Genomic DNA, 19160 nt, shown 5'->3' on the forward strand with positions numbered 1-19160 from the left:
ACACACACACACACACACACACACACACACACACACACACTCCAGCTCTTAAAAAATTCTCCAGGCCTTTGTTTCACCTGAGTTGAGTTTACACTGAATTCTCATCTCTCTCTCCTAACTGCAATATCCTTGTGGTCTTACTTGTTTAACTCTATCCAGTGACATTTTTGCTTTCACAGCTACAAGTGATTTTATCAGCAGCATGCAGCTTTTACCTGTCTTGAAATCTGTGTGAATCATAAAACCTATATCCAGATTTGGGCAATAGGTTATTTTTTTATAGGGAAGAGAAAGATGTGTTCTAAATTGTTTTATATATATATATATATATATATATACATACATACATACACACACATAATTGTTATATATATATATATATATATGTAATAATTATGTATAGAATGGTCCACATTGATGCCCTCAGAGAGGCTCAGGTGTGAAGGGGGAGAAGACCTCTGGAAGTTTCGCCAGCTCTGTGGGTGTCCTCTACAAGGGACTGACCCTTTCATGTCTGTCTCACTGTGCTAGGCTTTGAGATCTATGAGAGAAGCCAAATGTATAATCTTACACAGGTAGGTAGGTAGGCAAATTTAGAATAAGCAGTAAAAACTTACAGGGCGTCTCCATGTCCATTTTACATTTTTATGAGAGTCATTATTTTAACTTTCAAAAAAACCCATACTTTAACACAGCTGCTTCTCAGGTGCTTGATACAAACATTCACATTTTGCAAAGATCACTTCCACTACATAGAAAGTATCTGGTGCTCTACAGGTAAACTGGGACCCTGAGAAAGGGTCCGGTTTATGAGTAACTGCAGAAATGTTTAAGCCTAAGATATTAAATTATGTCAAGCTATTAGGAATAAAATAAGGATACTAATATCAGGAATTATTATTTCCATTATCTAGCTCCACGAGTGCCCTCTGACCTCCAAGAGTACTTACGTTAACATTTTAACCTAGATATAAAGATCACTGAATATTTTTTAAAAAGCAATTCAAGCAGGTATCCTAACACATCTCCATTTTGTAACAATTTTTTAAAAAAATTCTATGACCACCAACTAAATGCACACACATTTCAAATTGCTAATTGCACTTGTCTACAAAGAGGCAGTACCATAGATGGCTAAACGTATTTCCCATGAACAATACACATTTATATAGTCCTTACCCTGCGCAGGTTATAGTTCTAAGAGTGAATTTAGGTAGGCTGTTTGGATTCTATAAGCAGAAGGTAGAAAACAAGCCTTGCAAATGACTATATTCCTGCCTAGCATCAAAAACCTCGTTCACAGTATAGCTCAGATTGATTCCCTTACTGTGCTGAGGTCCATATTTCCCAGCATGCACTACTGACTGGACCAGGAACTTCCATGAAAGGGTCTCGATCATTTTCAGGTAAGCTGAATCCAGATTATGACCCAAAGACAGTTTAGTTTATGTTTTCCTGGGGACCTTTAGCAAATAGTGGCAACTATTAATTAATCTTGATCCACACAATTACTCTGTGAGTAATGCTGACAGTGGAGAGGAGATTCAAGTGGAAGTCAGCTGATCTGAGATTCACCCTTACCTTTGCCACTTCATGTAAATGTAACCTGAAGGTTTTTTAGTTTCTCTGGAGCAGAGCTGGGACCCAAAATCTTTTTTCTTCTTTCACAGTATCCACAATATTTTATAGCTCCTCTCTCTTCATGTATTTCCCCCCCATCACTCCTTGAATCTGGGTCACCCGGTCTTGCTTCGATCAATATAATGTGGTGCAAGTGATGTTGTGTCGGTTCTGGAAATCAGCTTCAGGAGACCATGGAGCTTTTGTTCTTGCCATTCATGGAACAAAGCCAGGTTAGCTGCCGGCTGCTGGAAGGCACACTTCCAGTCTCTCTTGTCATTCCAGCAGACAGACAGCCACCTCTACAGAGGCAGATCCACCAAGCTCACGAGTAGCTGACCTCTGACCCATGTGTGAGCCCTCGTAAGACCACCCTGCTGAGGCCCCACCAAACTGCTGACCCATGAAATCATGACCTAAAGAAATAATGTTTTAAAGCACCAGCTTTGGGATGACTTGTTAGGTAGCAGCTGATACAATCACAAAGAGGAAGAGAATAAAAGTGGGTGACTTCACTTTCTGACATGTGATGGCTGCATCTCCAGGGAAAATGAACCAAAACAGACTTGAAATGACCAAATGAACTAGTGGCAGAGAGATCAGATCTAGACGTGGAAATTTCCTTGAACTCCAGGCCTTTGACTCTTATCATTCCCTTATTGGTTATGTCCTGTCTTTACTATATAACATAGATTCCAGGATCCATCAATCCCCTCCCTCTACTGACAATATATGCAATTCTTTTTATTGATCTAAATATGAATTTTTTATTTGCTTTGTTGATCAGTTATTTTTAAATTCTCTTAAAATACCTTAATCCTGGAAGAATACAATAAATTGCCTTTTCTGAATCTTTCTCTGCCCTAACTTAAATTTGTCAGTTTCACCAAGTAATGTCTAAAGCATTCTTTCCCTCCTTTTATATGCATGCTCTATGATGTTCTCAGTCGTCCCTTTCATTTTAATTGCCATGCATACGCTATGACCCCCAAACCTAAGTTTGCACTCTAGATCTCTCCTCTAAGCTACAAACCCTCATTCATGACCTTCTAGAAATCGTTACCTAGATATCACAGGTAATGCAAATATATTCCAAACCATTTTAATCACCTCCACACTCCCATTCTAAAGGAACAGCACATTTTTCATCTAGCTACTCATACTAGAATCATTAGTTTTATCCTTAAATTCTCTCTCCAATTTTCCTTAGGTAATCACTAAATCCCCTCTTATCTACTTCTTAAATATCTCTTTCTTGGAATCCTACCCATTGAAACTAATCTAGGAAACAACACATCATGGAAAAAGACAGAAATAAGGAAAACTGTGCATTATCTGTGACTTGTACTAAGCGAAACAAAACAAAATGAAACAAAAAACCATGAAGGGCTCACTGGAATATGTCTTTGACATACACATATTCTGAGAAGATTGCTCTGATAACTGCCAAAATCAAAGAAAATGGAAAATACTCCCAAGGAACAGGGTCTTAGTCTCTTTGATCAACTTTCTTCAAAGAGTGTTGCTATCTTATTTTTTTAAGACCCTAAATTCATCTCTAATCTTGACTATTCGAAAACGAGTAAATTTATACGCGTTTATTATACTCGAAATATGTAGAGAACAGTCTATACAGATGCACCCATGTGCATGATGATTAAGACGATGTTAGGATCCACTTATATATACACAGTAACAATGGGTGGAACAAATTGGAAAATATAATCTGAAATTCAGATGTTCACTAAGTTAGAGTTATTGTATTAATCTAAAACTAAAATCCAAAATGTATGCTTTTTCACAGTCAAAGTAGACACATATCTTTCCTCCATTTTGAGAAATGTGCATCCACAGCGGCAGGATTACTTAAACATCTTTGAAAGAAAAAAATGTAATGAAAAGAAGAAAAATAAATTGGAAATGTTGTTGGTTTCATTTTCCTCTACCACATATCAACAGCATTTATGAAATACGGAAATACATACTTGACTCTGGGAATTACCGCAAGCAGCAAAGGACGCGTCTCAATAACAAGACAGCAAACCCAGAGCTCAGAAACCTGTGCAGCTGAGTGGAAGTTTGACAGGACGTGGCATATTCTAACCTTCCTCTCCCACAGGGAATGGAGGCCATGTTATCAATACCTCCCCAACAATGCTCTATTATTTGATGGTTTTGACTTCATTCAACCTTATTTTAGGGTATGGAAAATGAGGAGATTATGAAGATAGCACAGCAAGAATGGGCCTGAAGAAGCTTAAATATGTTATTTGACAGTATGATATCAGCCACCGTACAAGTCATCCCCGTGCCAGAAAATGGATGTGTACTTATCCTTCATAGGAAATGCATTTTGAAAAATGCTCATTTTTTACTGTACTGTAACTCTATGTAGTATTTTATAGAAGCACAATTCCATAGGTAATCCCAACTGAGGTCTTACATTGAAAACTGAAGTACGTTAAAGGTAAGATTGCCATACCTCAAAGGAAAAATAGAAGACTAAATTTCCTACATTGTAAATTATGATGGGGAAATGTAAACAGAAAGAATTCTAGGTAGAAAGAAAGACACAGTTTTCACTCACATGGGATAATACTTATGTTTATGCTTGGTGAATTTTGAGGCCCTATGTAAAACTGGTTATAAAGGTTATCATCAAATCATTCATAAATGGCTACAGAAATAGAGACTGTACTTTGCTTTAACGGTTTAACACTGTGGTTTTGTTATCATTTTTTAAAATACCTAAAATATATAAGCATGTCTATTCTTTTTTTTTTGTGGTACGCGGGCCTCTCACTGTTGTGGCCTCTCCCGTTGCGGAGCACAGGCTCCGGACGTGCAGGCTCAGCGGCCATGGCTCATGGGCCAAGCCGCTCCGCGGCATGTGGGATCTTCCTGGACCGGGGCACGAACCCGTGTCCCCTGCATCGGCAGGAGGACTCTCAACCACTGCACCACCAGGGAAGCCCAGCATGTCTATTCTTAATGTATAGAAAGGATAACTGAATTCTGAAAAAATAATTCTATGGTAACATCTATACAAATCTTTAGCCTTGTGGATTCTGCATATTTGGTTATATGCAGAATTTATATTTCTATATAAGACATTGGAGAAAGAATAGCATACCTGAAGATAACTTTTTACAATTCTGTGCTTCTTTTTCTTTTTCTAGCATATGTTTTAGAAAAAGATTGTTTTTCTGTTCTTCTCTCCCTGCTCCCAAGTTCACCCTATGCAAGTATAGCATATGTAGATGTTTCAAAATATGATAATAATTTGCTCAAACTGGAATAAATCTCATTATAACCATGACAGTGCATTGTTTATGAAAAAGCAATGGACTAAAGTTTTATTATACTACAGAGTAGTGAGAAAATAAGTTCAGATGATTATCAAGCATGGCTCACAGGTACAAAATAACTTAATTCCAATAGAAATGACTATCTAAATGGACATAGGAACTCTATTATCCAAATGTGAAGTAATACTCTGAGACACACATCATCAGAACAAATATACTTATGTCTTTAACAAAAAGCTCATCAACATCTTAGCAGTGCCTGGCTGTAAAGGTTTTCCTATAGTCAGGAGAGCCTGGAAAACCTATGAACAAACGGTTCATATTTATGGACTGTCCATAGCATTCTCTAGTTTATCTCAGTGAAAATTTTAAAATATTCTGAGAACAATGGAAGAAGGCTTCATTTGTCTTCTTTCAGAATTTCTTAGTTTTAATCAGAATGCTCTTGTGACTCAGATTCAGAAATCCATTCTGGATTTCACAAATGATTCTCCTATTATCTGGTCATGAAAAGAATACTGAATTTATGGGACTCATATATGTTTTCTCAGACTCTGCTCAACTCGGAGGGGTCTCTGGAAATGTTTTAGCTGGAATGGAATATAGACCCCCATTTACTGAAATCTTGATAAGTAGAACTGAAAATCAAAATCCTGTCCTTGAGTGTCGTAAGTAGTTGTTAGTTCTTAACAGAGAGAATCAGCAAATCTTCAGAAAGGACTTCCTTCATTCTGAGAAAAACACTCCAAAGAGAGTTTAGTTAAAAAAAAAAATGTAAACAAAGACACTCTTCTGAAATTGAGAATCAAGATACTGTTGGCTTCATGATGGAAAAGCGCTTGGATTTGGGAATAAAGATTGCCTTTGTGAGATCACACTGCTTTAAAATGGAAGGTTTAGGGAAACGGACAAGAGGGATGGATATTCCACACACAACTTCTAGTGGGCTGAAGCTGTACGGTTGGATTGAAGACCAGAGCTCATACACATGTTCTCATGAGCTATAATGGAGCTACTGATTTGTAACTTACTTCTGTAGTTCTCATTACTGAAAGCCCTCCTTAATTCTAATAATTTTTCAATAAATTTTTAGAATTTTCTAAATCTATAACCTCATTGATGATTATTTTACCACTTCCTTTCAATTTGTTGTATCACTCTGTCTTAATCTCTTAGTATAAAGTAGCTTCTTTTCAAACTAGTTGGAATAATAAAAATAGTGTTGAGTTTTGAACAGCAATTTCTTTAAAAAAAGGATAGATTTAAAAATTTAAAAGCTCAGGAACAATGAAAATAGGTTTGGAGTGAAGCAATGATATAACCAATCTTAGGGTAATGCCAAAGAGAGTAGGAAAAAACACGAAACAAAAAAACAAAGAGACAAGATCTATTATGGATCAAGAAGGGACAAGAAAAGAAACCAGAAAAGACTTTAAGGCTTTAAACTTAACAGTAAAAAAGGTGTGCTACTTGACTGTAGCCAGGAAAGTGATAATATTTTAAATAAATGTTTAAATAAATATCATTAAAATTCAGTGCTTTGAAAATAAATGCTTTGAATTAGAATTATCACAGTCCCAACAATAAGGGTTCAAGAGAAAATAGCAAATATAATTTTCTATTCCATAGCATTTTTTATTGTAGCTGAAAGTAAAATACCTTTTAATATTTATTATTTGTAATCCACTCTCATTTGCAAAGCACTGTACATATATGTAACAGTGGCCTTGCAAAGGAGGCATAAAGAGCCCATTCACTTACATTGCCTCATCTCATGCCAGCATCCCCTCCTCCCACACTGTGCTCCAGTAAAATGGCCCTATTTCTAGTTCTCTGAGCTTAACGTGCTATCTCATATGACAAAGCTCTGCACAGGTGGTTACCTCCATAAGAAAGTCTCCCTTCCCCTGTCTACCTGGAGAATAGCGTTATCCATCTACTATGCAACTCCTTTCTCAGGTCATGTTCAAATCTTTGGGAGACTAGGTGGGACCAACCAGTTGGCTGGCAAATGGGGCTTGGGCTCTCTCAGACACTTCTACAGAGACTTAGATATTTGCCCAAATCTTTGGGACCACAGCTAAATTTATGAAAAAAACATGGTAATACATTTTTACTAGACCAGCTCCCAACATTGAAGGGATACACATGTGTGCACACACACCCTTCCTGGATCAAGAAAAACAAATTGTGGTACAGACAATTTTACTTCTCCTGTTTAATTATTTGGTTTAAAGAAGGAAGAATGGGAGCAATATTCCAGTCTTAAAAGATGAGCAACAGGGCTTCCCTGGTGGCGCAGTGGTTGAGAGTCCGCCTGCCGATGCAGGGCACACGGGTTCGTGTCCCGGTCCGGGAGGATCCCACATGCCGCGGAGCAGCCGGGCCCGTGAGCCATGGCCGCTGAGCCTGCGCGTCCGGAGCCTGTGCTCCGCAACGGGAGAGGCCACAACAGTAAGAGGCCTGTGTACCACACACACACACAAAAAGAGCAACAGTAAGTGGGCACAGGAGCGGAGCATAAGTGAGTCCTGCAGGAGGGAACGTTTGAAGACCGAGAAGAAAATTTATGTTGCTTCTAGGAATTAAAAGTGGCTTAGTGTCTACTCTAGATCTTTGAATAAAACTAGGAATAGTGGGATATGTATCTGGTAAATATAAGTCTAAATAATTCTAGGGGTCCAAAACTAGCTCTTACATGTCCATGTAAGGAGTTGGAATATGAGCCTTATTTGAGGTTTTTAAACAGGAGAAGCCCTGGATTAATACAAAACTAATACTAAGGTACATTGCTAGGTGTAGTCACTGCACATAAAATGTGAATTGCATTTTTGAATAAATAAAAAACTTCTCAAAAATTAAAATATTACAAAGTAACAGTACTTTTTCATCTAAAAACTAGATTAACCTCTAATACCATAAGCAAGTTTTTCAAGTGAAAAGAATTCACTGATCACTAAAGCTTGAACTGCAAAGTAAATATTGGGTTGGCCAAAAAGTTCACTTGGGTTTTTCCGTGAGATGTTACAGAAAAACCCAAACAAACTTTTCGGCCAACCCAATATATCATTTCCACTATTTTTAATTAACTCTTAGAGAAGCCACTTTTTATGTTTATTTCAATATCGGTAAGAACTCTGTGTTGGGTTGGTTAGGCATTGGGATATATGAGCAGAAAATGCAAAACTGTAATTTTTAAAAAGGAGTCTGTGGGTGGAGGGAGCTTTGGAAATCAGAATTAGGCTGATGTATACCACGTAATTACCTCGATATCTATTATTTATGCAGGAGTGTGTGGAGAAAGGGTAGGAGGAAAGTGTGAAGCAACATTTGCTAACACTAAAGATTTTCAGCGTGAAGAAAACTAAGAGGTGTTATTTCCACTTATTTCTATGTAGATATTATCCGACTTGGTTCTATGCTTTACAGAGTTCAAAGTGAACAAGATTCTCTTCATTAAATATTAAACATTTTACTGGTTATTTACGCCACAACAGTAAAATTGTAAAATTTTCCACCATCATTGTCTCTCAAGATTTTCCTGTACACTGAGAGTGCTTAATTATCCAAAGGCCATCACTGACATTATATAAGAAAACAGAGGAGGAGAAACAATAAAAATTAGACAGTATTCATCTGTTAGAAGCCACTGGAGAAAACAAAACTTATTTTTCATTGTCAATAATTTAAACAGAAAATAACACAATTTTGATCTCATATTTAGCATAAGAAATTATTGAAACATTTAGCTAACTTCCCATATAATGACAGATTGATAAATTTTTAATTACCAATTATTGGGCATTTATTAGGTACAAATATCACTCACTTGGCTGTGCATGGGTAGAAATCTCTAGTATCAAAAATTATTTTAATCCATTAATCTAAATGCTTATAGGATTTGGAATGTTTTTGAATCTTAATTCATTAGACAGAGGACAACAATGTCTTTTTCAATACCTGAGAAAGCTTCAACAACACATTGAATTTCAGTCTAGTGACTGACATCTCTGTGACATATTTCTGCATTTGGACAAGAGTTTTCATCAATACTAAAAGTAGATCAAACAGTGCTGTTAATGAAATATATTTTGGTTTGGTCATTGAATAATATTCTTATGAATCTAGGAACATTGTAATTATAATAACGAACGCATATTATATATTGAAAAACAGTGAAGATCCAGAAACAATTACTGTTATCATTTTAACATTTTCCTACAATTTTTATTCTATATAAATGAAAATTTGAAACAAAGGGTCTGTAAAATTTTGGATACTGCTTTTTTCATGTAATATTTTATACAATCATTTCCCATATTAGTTAATATGCTAATACAATGTCACCACATCATTTTGATGATGTACAAGATTCTACAATTTGGAAATATCAAAAATTATTTAACCATTTTTTCTTTTGTTGGACATTCTATAATGATTCCATATGTTCACTGTACTTAATAATACCTTCATGAGATTTGAGAATTAAGTAAGAAGGCTTTAAATTACTCAAGATAAATCCTAACAGATATTAACCACTACCTAGAACAGTAGTAATAATTATTTATGTGACTTTTATATCATTGTAAGTTATCATTAATTTTTACCTTGTAGTTTTTTTAATGAGTTTTATGCTGTGAGATTAAATGCATTTTATCCAGTTTTCTTATAGCTTTTTTTTTAAACAATTCTCTAAAACTTCTAGAAATAATATCAAGGAACTGAGTATAAAATTTTTTCTATTACTGAATCAAATATCTCATATCAAATACATATATATTTGTATTTATATATTTCTTCAATGATTTATGCTGTCTCATTATATGAAATATACATGTGTTCAATAAAATAATTTCAATATATATTTAAAACTTCTGGAATATGAGCAGACTGATTTCAGATGAATCTCTGAAATCTTTGAGCAGCATTGCACCTTAGTGCATTCCTTTTATTTTAGACAACAAAACAAAACATTTTACCAAGAGTTGGCCTAGCCTACTTATTAAAACTTTTTTAGACAGACTGTCACCAGCTGAACTAAAACAGCAGCTGTCCACTGGAAATAATTGCAGAAATGTTTTGCCCATTGGCCTGAAATTGAACATATGTTTTCCTATAACAACTAAAATATAACTTTCTTTATTGATGTGTTAATTATTGAGGAGTGTTAATTACAGAGCTATACACCTGGATTGTTACACTGGCATAAAATCCCAGTATCTTGAGTGTGGGCATTTTCATATGTGTTTTAATTTTTAGTATTTCAAACATTTGAGAAAATAAGACTATATTCTGGAACAATTCCTTTTGATTTTTTTTTTAAATTAAATCTCTTTTGCACTTATTTTTTAAGGGATTATGATAGGCTTCACAACTTTCCATGCTCTGTTTATATAAATTTTTCAAATACTTCAGTTAATATAAATATTAAAAAGGAATGGCTGATAATGTAGCTAGTCTATAACATTTCAGTTTCTAGTTCCAAGTTTATGTATATTATTTTCACGTATGTGGAGTGCTTGTCTAGTTGCTTACAAAGGCTTTTGGATGATTTTAGGGTTTCATTACTAAAATAGTCAACAAAGAAGAATATTCGGCGGGGGATGAATTGGGAGATTGAGATTGACATATATACACTCTATGTATAAAATAGATAACTAATGAGAACCTATTGCATAGCACAGGGAACTCAACTCTGCTCTGTGGTGACCTAAATGGGAAGGAAATCCAAAAAAGAGGGGATATATGTATACATATAGCTGACTCACTTCGCTGTACAGCAGAAACTAACACAACATTGTAAAGCAACTATACTCCAATAAAAATTAATTAAGAAATAAAAGAATGTTCATCTCACCAAGCAGGTCATTTAAAACGGCACATTTGCCAGTATGCTTTTCTGTTACAGAGCTTAGATAAGAGCTGTGGGTTTGCTCAGAGAATAGAACTGATAAGAGTGTAATTACACGTTACTCAATTTTCTCTACAATCCCGACACATAAAAATAAATGCACAGCATTTTTTCCTAAAATTAAAATAACAATGGTCCCATAAAGCCATTCAATGTGTCTAACACGTTCTTCCATCAGAGCAGACACGTTTTCTCAATAATCTCTATGATATTACCTTCACAGGAAACAAAAATAAATATTACCTTCTGTATAGTAATGATTCCTTCCTGTGAATCTTTGTCAACAGAAATCTTGAAAATCCCGAATCCATCACCATCCACAATTTTGTATTCCATTTCAGCATTAGCTCCTATATCTGCATCGGCAGCTTTAATTCTGGCCACAACGGAAGCTACCGGCAATGATTCTGGGACGTTATACTGGTACAACCCTGTGAAATTAAAAACAAGAAATGAACAAAACCTTACACCAAACTAACCAATAAAAATTTAATTATTTGGCTATTTTGCACCATCTTTGCTTAATTTGTTTTTATTTTTTGAAAAAGAAGATAACAAAGCAATAAGATGCAAATGACAAATTTCATGCAGCCTCAAGAAGTTTCATGGAAATAATTAGATAATAATCAATAAGTAAGAGCAGAAACAGATGGCCTGGGGAAAGGCATGAGGAGATCCTCCATTCCGGTATTTCTAGTGCTGAGAAATATGCTACTTTTAATAGTAAAGATAAATTTCAAATAATTATAAATACACTTAACATTGAGTATTGACTATAAAGAATTAAAATGCAATTAATACAAATATTGAATATTAAAAAATTAAAATACTATAGCTTAGGCCTCAAATGGGCAAAAACCAAGCCTAAATAGTTCTGATTACTCAATGTTGGAATTTCCATAATAGTATCTTCTGCTGCAAAAGTTTCAGAAAACTGGACAAGGAAGCTGATGAAAGTCAATATTAGCCTTCTTTTAGCTCATAAATTTACCAAGGATAAGAATTATTTGTGTGAGCTGGATGTAGAACTGATTTGGGGCACAATGGTACAAGAGCAGAGGCAATGTTATTTGAACAGGAGGAAAGAGAAGCCAAAGAAGAATAGTAACTTTTTTAAACTTTCTTTTGTAAAAACTCTTCACCATCCCTCAACTCCCCCCTCCCCCTCCCCTCAAAAATAAATAAATAAATAAATAAAATTTTTAAAAAGCCAGTTTGGGAGGCAGATGAAGTACGTCAACCATCCCTTTGAAACTAGGAAACACCCCTTCACCTTTGAAACTAGGAAACGTCCCTTCACTGTTTTCCTCTAATCATCTACTTTTTCCTGCTTCCTCCCCCCTTTTCCATTTCCTTCTGGCTGCTAACAGTGGTGCATTTGCACTTTCTTATGAGGAGAAAAGAAAGGATTCTCTTTGAAACAGAGAAAGGAAAATGTATCCATACGAAGGGACCACATTCTAGGCTAAGAATGATTGCTTTTGCAATTTTCTACATTTTATAAATTGTTACTGATTTTAAAAAATGATTACAACACATACTTACTATTTTTGAGCGACCCTTTCACATACCTACAAGTGTCCTTAGGAAAATCCAAAAATTTCAAGGTTAGAATAGTAACTAAATGGTAGAGAAAAATCTCAGCCAAAATGAAAAACCTAATGACATATTTTTGGCTTCCTTCACTTTAATAAGTAGGGGAGTATCTAGTAAGCTAGAAAATCCATGCTCTATCCTATCAAATCATGTCAACTGAAACCACAAAAATTCTAAGTGTCAATTCTTATCACTGTAGTTAAAGAGAAACAGCTAATTCTATTATCAGCCAAATATCGCATTAATTGTTTTGTTTTGTTTTGTTTATTCTTCATCCTCCTCTCCTCCCCATTTTAAGCCATCAAGGACACAATTAAGGATAGGTTCTTTTTTTTTTTTAATGTTAAAGTTAGTGGAATTTTCTTTATTTTGCCAGGAGGTATTGAAATGTCTGTTGTACAACCATATAAATATTAAAAATATGTAAAATAAAACATCTAAAGCAGTATTTGAAGGAAAACATGGTGGCACTCATATTTGCAGAGAAAGTGTCCTTGTTTAACATTATTAGCTTTAAGATCTGTTCATAAGGGAGCTCAGTTCCCTATTTCTATCAGACAAGCATTTAAAAACATTGTACTTTGTATGATTTCCTTATTTTCTTGAGTATTCTAAAGAAATACCACATACATTTACAAAAAAGCAGAAAAAAGGCAACTAAAAGAGAGTGAGATGAAATGCTTTTTTACAATCAGGACAGCCCTACCTAAAGAAATTATTTTTTTCCTCTTACTTGTTTAAAACAAAAGCCACTTTGGTCAAAGAAACTAAATTGAGGGAATGCAGTTTTCTGGTTCTTTGGACTGATTTCTTTTGAAATGCTGAGCGTTTGCATAAAATAGATGTGGTAGGTACCAGAAGGAATGTTCAAGGTACATGAACTGGTTAAAAAAAAGTGTGGAATGAAAAGTGAAGTTCAGGACTCTTATTTTTATCTTTAAAAATAAAGCAATATTTTTAGCGTAGAGAATTCACGAAGCGTATTTGAATGTTACTAATTGGCAACAACCTCATAACTTACAGAATGTAAAGAGTAGCATGTCTTTGAATAAAAAGATTAACGCATAAACAAACTTCATAACTGTCTAGTATTCAAAGTGTGAACAAAAGAAAAAGCATATTATATTTAAGATAGAAGTAATACAAAGATATAATTACTTCTAATTATTTTCAATACCCTTATTATTCCATATTACTGAATTAAAAGTCATGCCTCTGCTGAAACTGGGGGAGAACGTAGTTAAGATAATTATTTGTTTGAGAAGTATTTGGAAAAACTCCTTTTTAAAGACATTTTTATAATCTGGCAAGGAAAACGAATGTGCTTGCAACGTGCAACAGAACAGCTTACTTCGAGGAAAGCGAGGCGGGTTGTCGTTGACATCAGTTAGGGTCACGGTGACCGACGTGGTTCCAGAGAGTCCTCCGTTTTGACCAACCATATCCTTTGCCTGAATAACAAGCAAATACTGGTCTTTAGCCTCTCTATCCATGTTTGGAAGGGCGGTCTTGATGACTCCTGTAAAATTTCAAATCCCAGTAAAATGCATCATGAATCACTGCATTTATACTAGCGAAGAACACTGATATAGGTAGAAAATAGCTCTTGAGTTGTTGCCTTTTGTTTTGTTTTTTCCTTTTAATAATTGCAATGCATATTAAAGGCCAAAGGGATATAATAATTATACACAAACACAGAAAACACTGTAATGCGGAAAAGTGGAGAGAGAGGATTATCTTTAGATTTTACGGAAATGTATGGTTCAGGAAATACCAACTTATAATAAATAAAATATACTCCTCTAGAAGAATGGGCAGTGGCCTGTACAAGTATATGACAATGAACCTCTCTTTCTCTTTCATCCTCTCCAACAACTTAATTCCCAGTGATGTGAAATCACCACAAACCTTTCAGCTATGGTCCCTAACTCTCTTCCAGCTACTACCACTTTTCCAGTAAAATAACTATTCCATAAATAAAAGGAATGAGTTATTTATGTTTAATAAACAAAACACCATTCCAAACTATGCTGCTGGATGACTTTATGCTGTATCTAAAGGTCTGAGAAAAAGTACTACAGATGAGAATGACTGTGTTAATGGAAATCAAGACACTAAAAATATTGATGTGTTGTATTGTTTCTTTCGAACCAATTGCATTTAATACGGATAGCCTTTAGACTTCAGAGGTATGAAAAATTGATTTCAGAACTTCATGTTGCTTGGTAGGAAAGCTTGACTCAATAATCATTGCTGCACTAAATTAGTGGTTTTATATTAATAACTATTTAATTATTACATAAATAGGTTAGGTAATAGTATGTTTATGGGATAGAATTTCATTTACGCTATATGTAAATATATAAAATGACATTATATACTTAATATACTTAGTATATGCACATAGAGATTATGTCAGATGAAAACCTATGTATTCAATATTGCCCTGTACAGATCTCGAAACTAGCAATATGAGACCATCTTTGCTAATTAGATACCAGAAGGAGTCTAGAATCCTACTTAATCATTTCCTGTACTTCCATCATTTCCAATGAAGACATCTTACCTACCTACCTAGAACCCTTTTATCGACTTTGTTTGAAAAATGTCTAATCATTTTATTAAACAGATTCTAACTTTTATAGTTTAAGTCAGAATTTAAATCCCCAATGACTCAGATGTGAGGAGCAGGAACTCTGGAATCATGGACTTCTCAGGGGCACAACTGGGCTGTTTGATAAAGGATGATTCTTTGGGAGAACATAATTGTAAACAAGTTGGGATAAATGTTTTTTTTCCCTCATGTTCAGCATAAAAATGTTTTTATATCCTCCAAATTTATAAAATGTTTTTTAAAAGCTGCCAATTTAAATTGTTTAAATGCTGATTCTTCCATGGACACATGTAAAAATGGTCTGTGTGTGTTATATTTCAGCCCTAAGTATAAGTTACAAGCCTACATTATACTATATCAGGCCTTCCCTATTCTTCACAATATTCTACAGTTCCGTAAATATTCTAGGAGTGGGGAAGAGATGAGAAGATCTTTCAATAGTTTAAGAATAACTTAAACAATATGTTACTGGTTCTCAAGATTCCAAGCTGAGTAACACTCACACCATCTTAAGAAACCTTATTGTTACTTAGTTCTAAGCAGTAGCTATCAAATGCATACACATATATACACACACATACACACCCCAACAATATATCAGTATTTTAAGCATTTAAATTATACTTCTTTGAGTAGGCCATTTGTTGTTATTGCTGTTGTTTTAACAATCACTTATTCTAATACACTATACTGGACGCTGTTGCTACAAGCACAGCAATACAAGGTCTAAGTAACCCTTTCACTGAACTCTTTCGGTTATCTACACACTGCTTAATCTCTGAAACGTCAAAATGACAATCAAAAGAAACATAGTCATATACCCATTTGGTTCATTGATAATTGTCTGAGACATAAATATTCTTCTTAGAGCCATAACGATTCTATGAACATTTCATGTCTGTTCTTCAATATTTCCCTTAACTCTTATAAGGCATTGAGTACTGACACCTCAGTAAGGACACTCTGTTACCAAGCATAACAATCTTTGTCTAAGAGTTCTGGGACTTACATCTCTCTCTCTCTCTTTCTCTCTCTCTCTCTCTCTCTCCCTCCCCCTCCACCCCCCCCACCTTCCCTTTTCTCTTTGATGTTAATCATCTTTATTTGTAATAATTTTTTATACATTGAGCATTGACAATCTTGAATATTTAACTAATGGTGCATTTCATATAGATCAAATATTAGTGAAGTTCTAGCAAAATTTCTTACTCATTCAGTTTTAATTTTTAATTTCTATTCATCTCTCATTTTCCTTCCAAAATCAACATGTGTAAGTGAGTTTGTACCCTTGCACATGTATTATGATGGAGAGAGGTCCATAACATCTCAGCTAATCAGCAAAGAAAACACAGCCGCCTCATCTTCTCATGGTTTTGCTCAGCAGCGTTATTTGAAAGAAAACACAATTATCAGGGGAGAAGTGTGGTAGTCAAAGTTACTCACTTATTTTTCACACGTCTAATTGTCTCTTTACAAATTATCCTATATATAACACTCCTCCAAAGCAAAAATCATCACAAAGTTTGCAAAGAAATGCAGGTGGCAAAGGTAATTTCCAAATACCTCAATTATTAAACATATTTTTTACCAGAATGAAGTAACTGGGAGAGAAGTGAATTTAAATAAGAACATTCAAACATAATAGATTTCTAGTTCTATGGCTTTTGCTAGCTTTTTACTTTTGAGTATCAACTGTCTACATTTGGAAAAGAATTCTCATATGTTGGATTTGATCTGCATTTTGCTGTATATTATATAGACACACACACACACACACACACACACACACACACACACACACACAGCAAACTGTTTTTACTATGTCTCTGAAGTGGTAAAGGCCAGTCTTGCCTAATCACAACCTTACAGCTCTGTGAGGTTTTCATGGGAGAGGATAATATTTAATTTTAATAGTCAATAATTTTAAGCCACTTATGATGAGAAGAATATATCCTGTAACTCTTTAGAAAAGAGACTGGCTCAGATTTTTGGCTTTCTGAATAATCATTTTTCTATAGATGTACATCTGACCAGTAACCCAGAACTTTTTATTTATTTATAATCCATGTCCACAAAAAAGTATTGTGTATGAACCATCCATTTATCACTAGTATTATGCAAAAACTGTCTAGTTTTTGGTATGGGAATAAATTTTCAGATGATTTTCTTATCTCCTACCCGCCATCAATGTTTTGTTTTGCTTTTTAAAGCATATTCTGTTATCATGGAATCTCCTTAAGAATTCAGATGTGTACATTTCTGAAGTCCATTCTGAAGCTCCGGATTAGTCCCAGGAGTCTAGGCAACCACATCAGTCAGGTAACACAGGACTGGGCTATTCATGCTGTCGGTTTCAAGATACATTAGATGTACAGGTGAATCTCTTCCAATAAGTTTGTATTCTTTTCTAAATTTTCTGTCTAAGACTTGTATTATTTGGTTTCTCTACCTCTAAGTGAAGCATATAACAGAACCATAAAAACATGGAGAAGAGCCAACAATAGTAGAGATGGAAGCTTCTGGATCATCAAAGGATTACAGAGCTGGCATCAAATAAAGAGTCGCTGAATAAGGGAATGTCATTACATCTCCTCACTCTTGTGAGAGGATGCCCTGAGGAAGCCCTGACAGGAGTGAGGGTCCTCTACACCATGAGCCATGCCACAGGATGGAACATGCATGAAGGGTGTATTAGGGACGAGGGCTTTGTTACAACTGTATTACTTACCTAAAGCTAGGATGTAACAAGTATGCATGTAATCTCTAACGCAGGCACCACAGAGTCACACCTCTATGTTTAAGAAAGAACTCCTAAATGACAAGTGATATTTGACACTCCAACCACTTTTCAAGGCCAACTTCATGGCCCTGTGGCCTGTGCAGTCACACACTGTCCCCATGTCTGGTTTCTGCTCTGCTGATGGCGTCTGAAATCCTACTAATTTTAGAACAAGAAGCCTGCACTTTCATTTCAAATAGCAAATTATGTGGCCAGTCCTGCCATATATGAAATAGATTGACAAACTGGATCTATTTGCTTGTAGGTTACAGACTAGATAAACACATTAGAATAATTCTCGATCTCCCTGTGAATTTGGGGACATTATGAAGATAGGTGATGAGAATCTTTTTTTTTTTTTTTTACATCTTTATTGGAGTATAATTGCTTTACAATGGTGTGTTAGTTTCTGCTTTATAACAAAGTGAATCAGTTATACATATACATATGTCCCCATATCTCTTCCCTCTTGTGTCTCCCTCCCTCCCACCCTCCCTATCCCACCCCTCTAGGTGGTCACAAAGCACCGAGCTGATCTCCCTGTGCTACGCGGCTGCTTCCCACTAGCTATCTACCTTACGTTTGGTAGTGTATATATCTTTGCAGTCCTTTTAATGCTACATTATCTTGTTTCTAGTGCCATTCTCTTTGCTTGCTGAATTGTCAACATTGTTTTTTGCAGCTACTCACATCCTGGCTTTGTGGACTGAGAAATTAACGTAGAAAATACACTTACCCTCTGGTCATGTGGCCTGTAAGTGTGCTACAGATGGAATACATGCTCAGAGGTTTTAGCCAGGCTAAGTTAATGATATGTGATTAACAAATAGTAATGGTTATTATTAATATTACTAATATTACTCCTTTTTAAAAAAGAAATTAGAAGTTAAACTTTCAGAGATGTATTTAACAGTGATTTCCTAGGCCTATTTTATATAATCTTGATTTAACATATTTTCAGCATTTTTCCTGTCAAAAGTTTTACATTCTTCTCAAAAGGCCTTAGATTTGGAGATGTGGGAAATAATGTTATTTCTTACATAGGTAAGAATCATACACCAACTAAGGAAGACTACCTCAAACTGTCTACACAGCTTTTCATGCTTGTAAGACCTGAAAATTCTCCATCCATTTCTGTTAGAAAAATGGAATTCCATTTTTTTTTGCGGGGGGGGATGCACTCTCTATATTATGATAGCAGAGAGGACACAACAATTCCTAGAATACCTCTGCACAAATGACTATAAGAAAGAGAAGTCCCAATGATTACCATGATTACAGCATTAAAAACTCTTAACCAAAACAAAATTAAATGAAACTTTACCTCCTGTA

General features: G+C 35.1%; 1 protein-coding gene across 2 annotated transcripts in view; it reads right to left on the reverse strand.

Annotated features, from left to right (window-relative positions):
* The window catches only part of CDH7 (cadherin 7), a 122697-nt gene that overhangs the window by 42062 nt on the left and 61475 nt on the right, over positions 1-19160 (reverse strand). For both annotated transcript variants that reach the window (XM_029225693.1, XM_029225686.1), the window contains 2 exons: positions 13787-13954; positions 11083-11270 (listed from right to left, as the gene is read on the reverse strand). In XM_029225693.1, coding sequence (XP_029081526.1) covers positions 11083-11270; positions 13787-13954 — 356 coding nt within the window. The remainder of the gene's footprint in view (positions 1-11082; positions 11271-13786; positions 13955-19160) is intronic.

The sequence above is a fragment of the Monodon monoceros genome, unplaced genomic scaffold (assembly GCF_005190385.1).
Source record: "Monodon monoceros isolate NGI ecotype Baffin Bay Population unplaced genomic scaffold, NGI_Narwhal_1 Super_Scaffold_1, whole genome shotgun sequence".
Lineage (NCBI taxonomy): Eukaryota > Metazoa > Chordata > Mammalia > Artiodactyla > Monodontidae > Monodon > Monodon monoceros.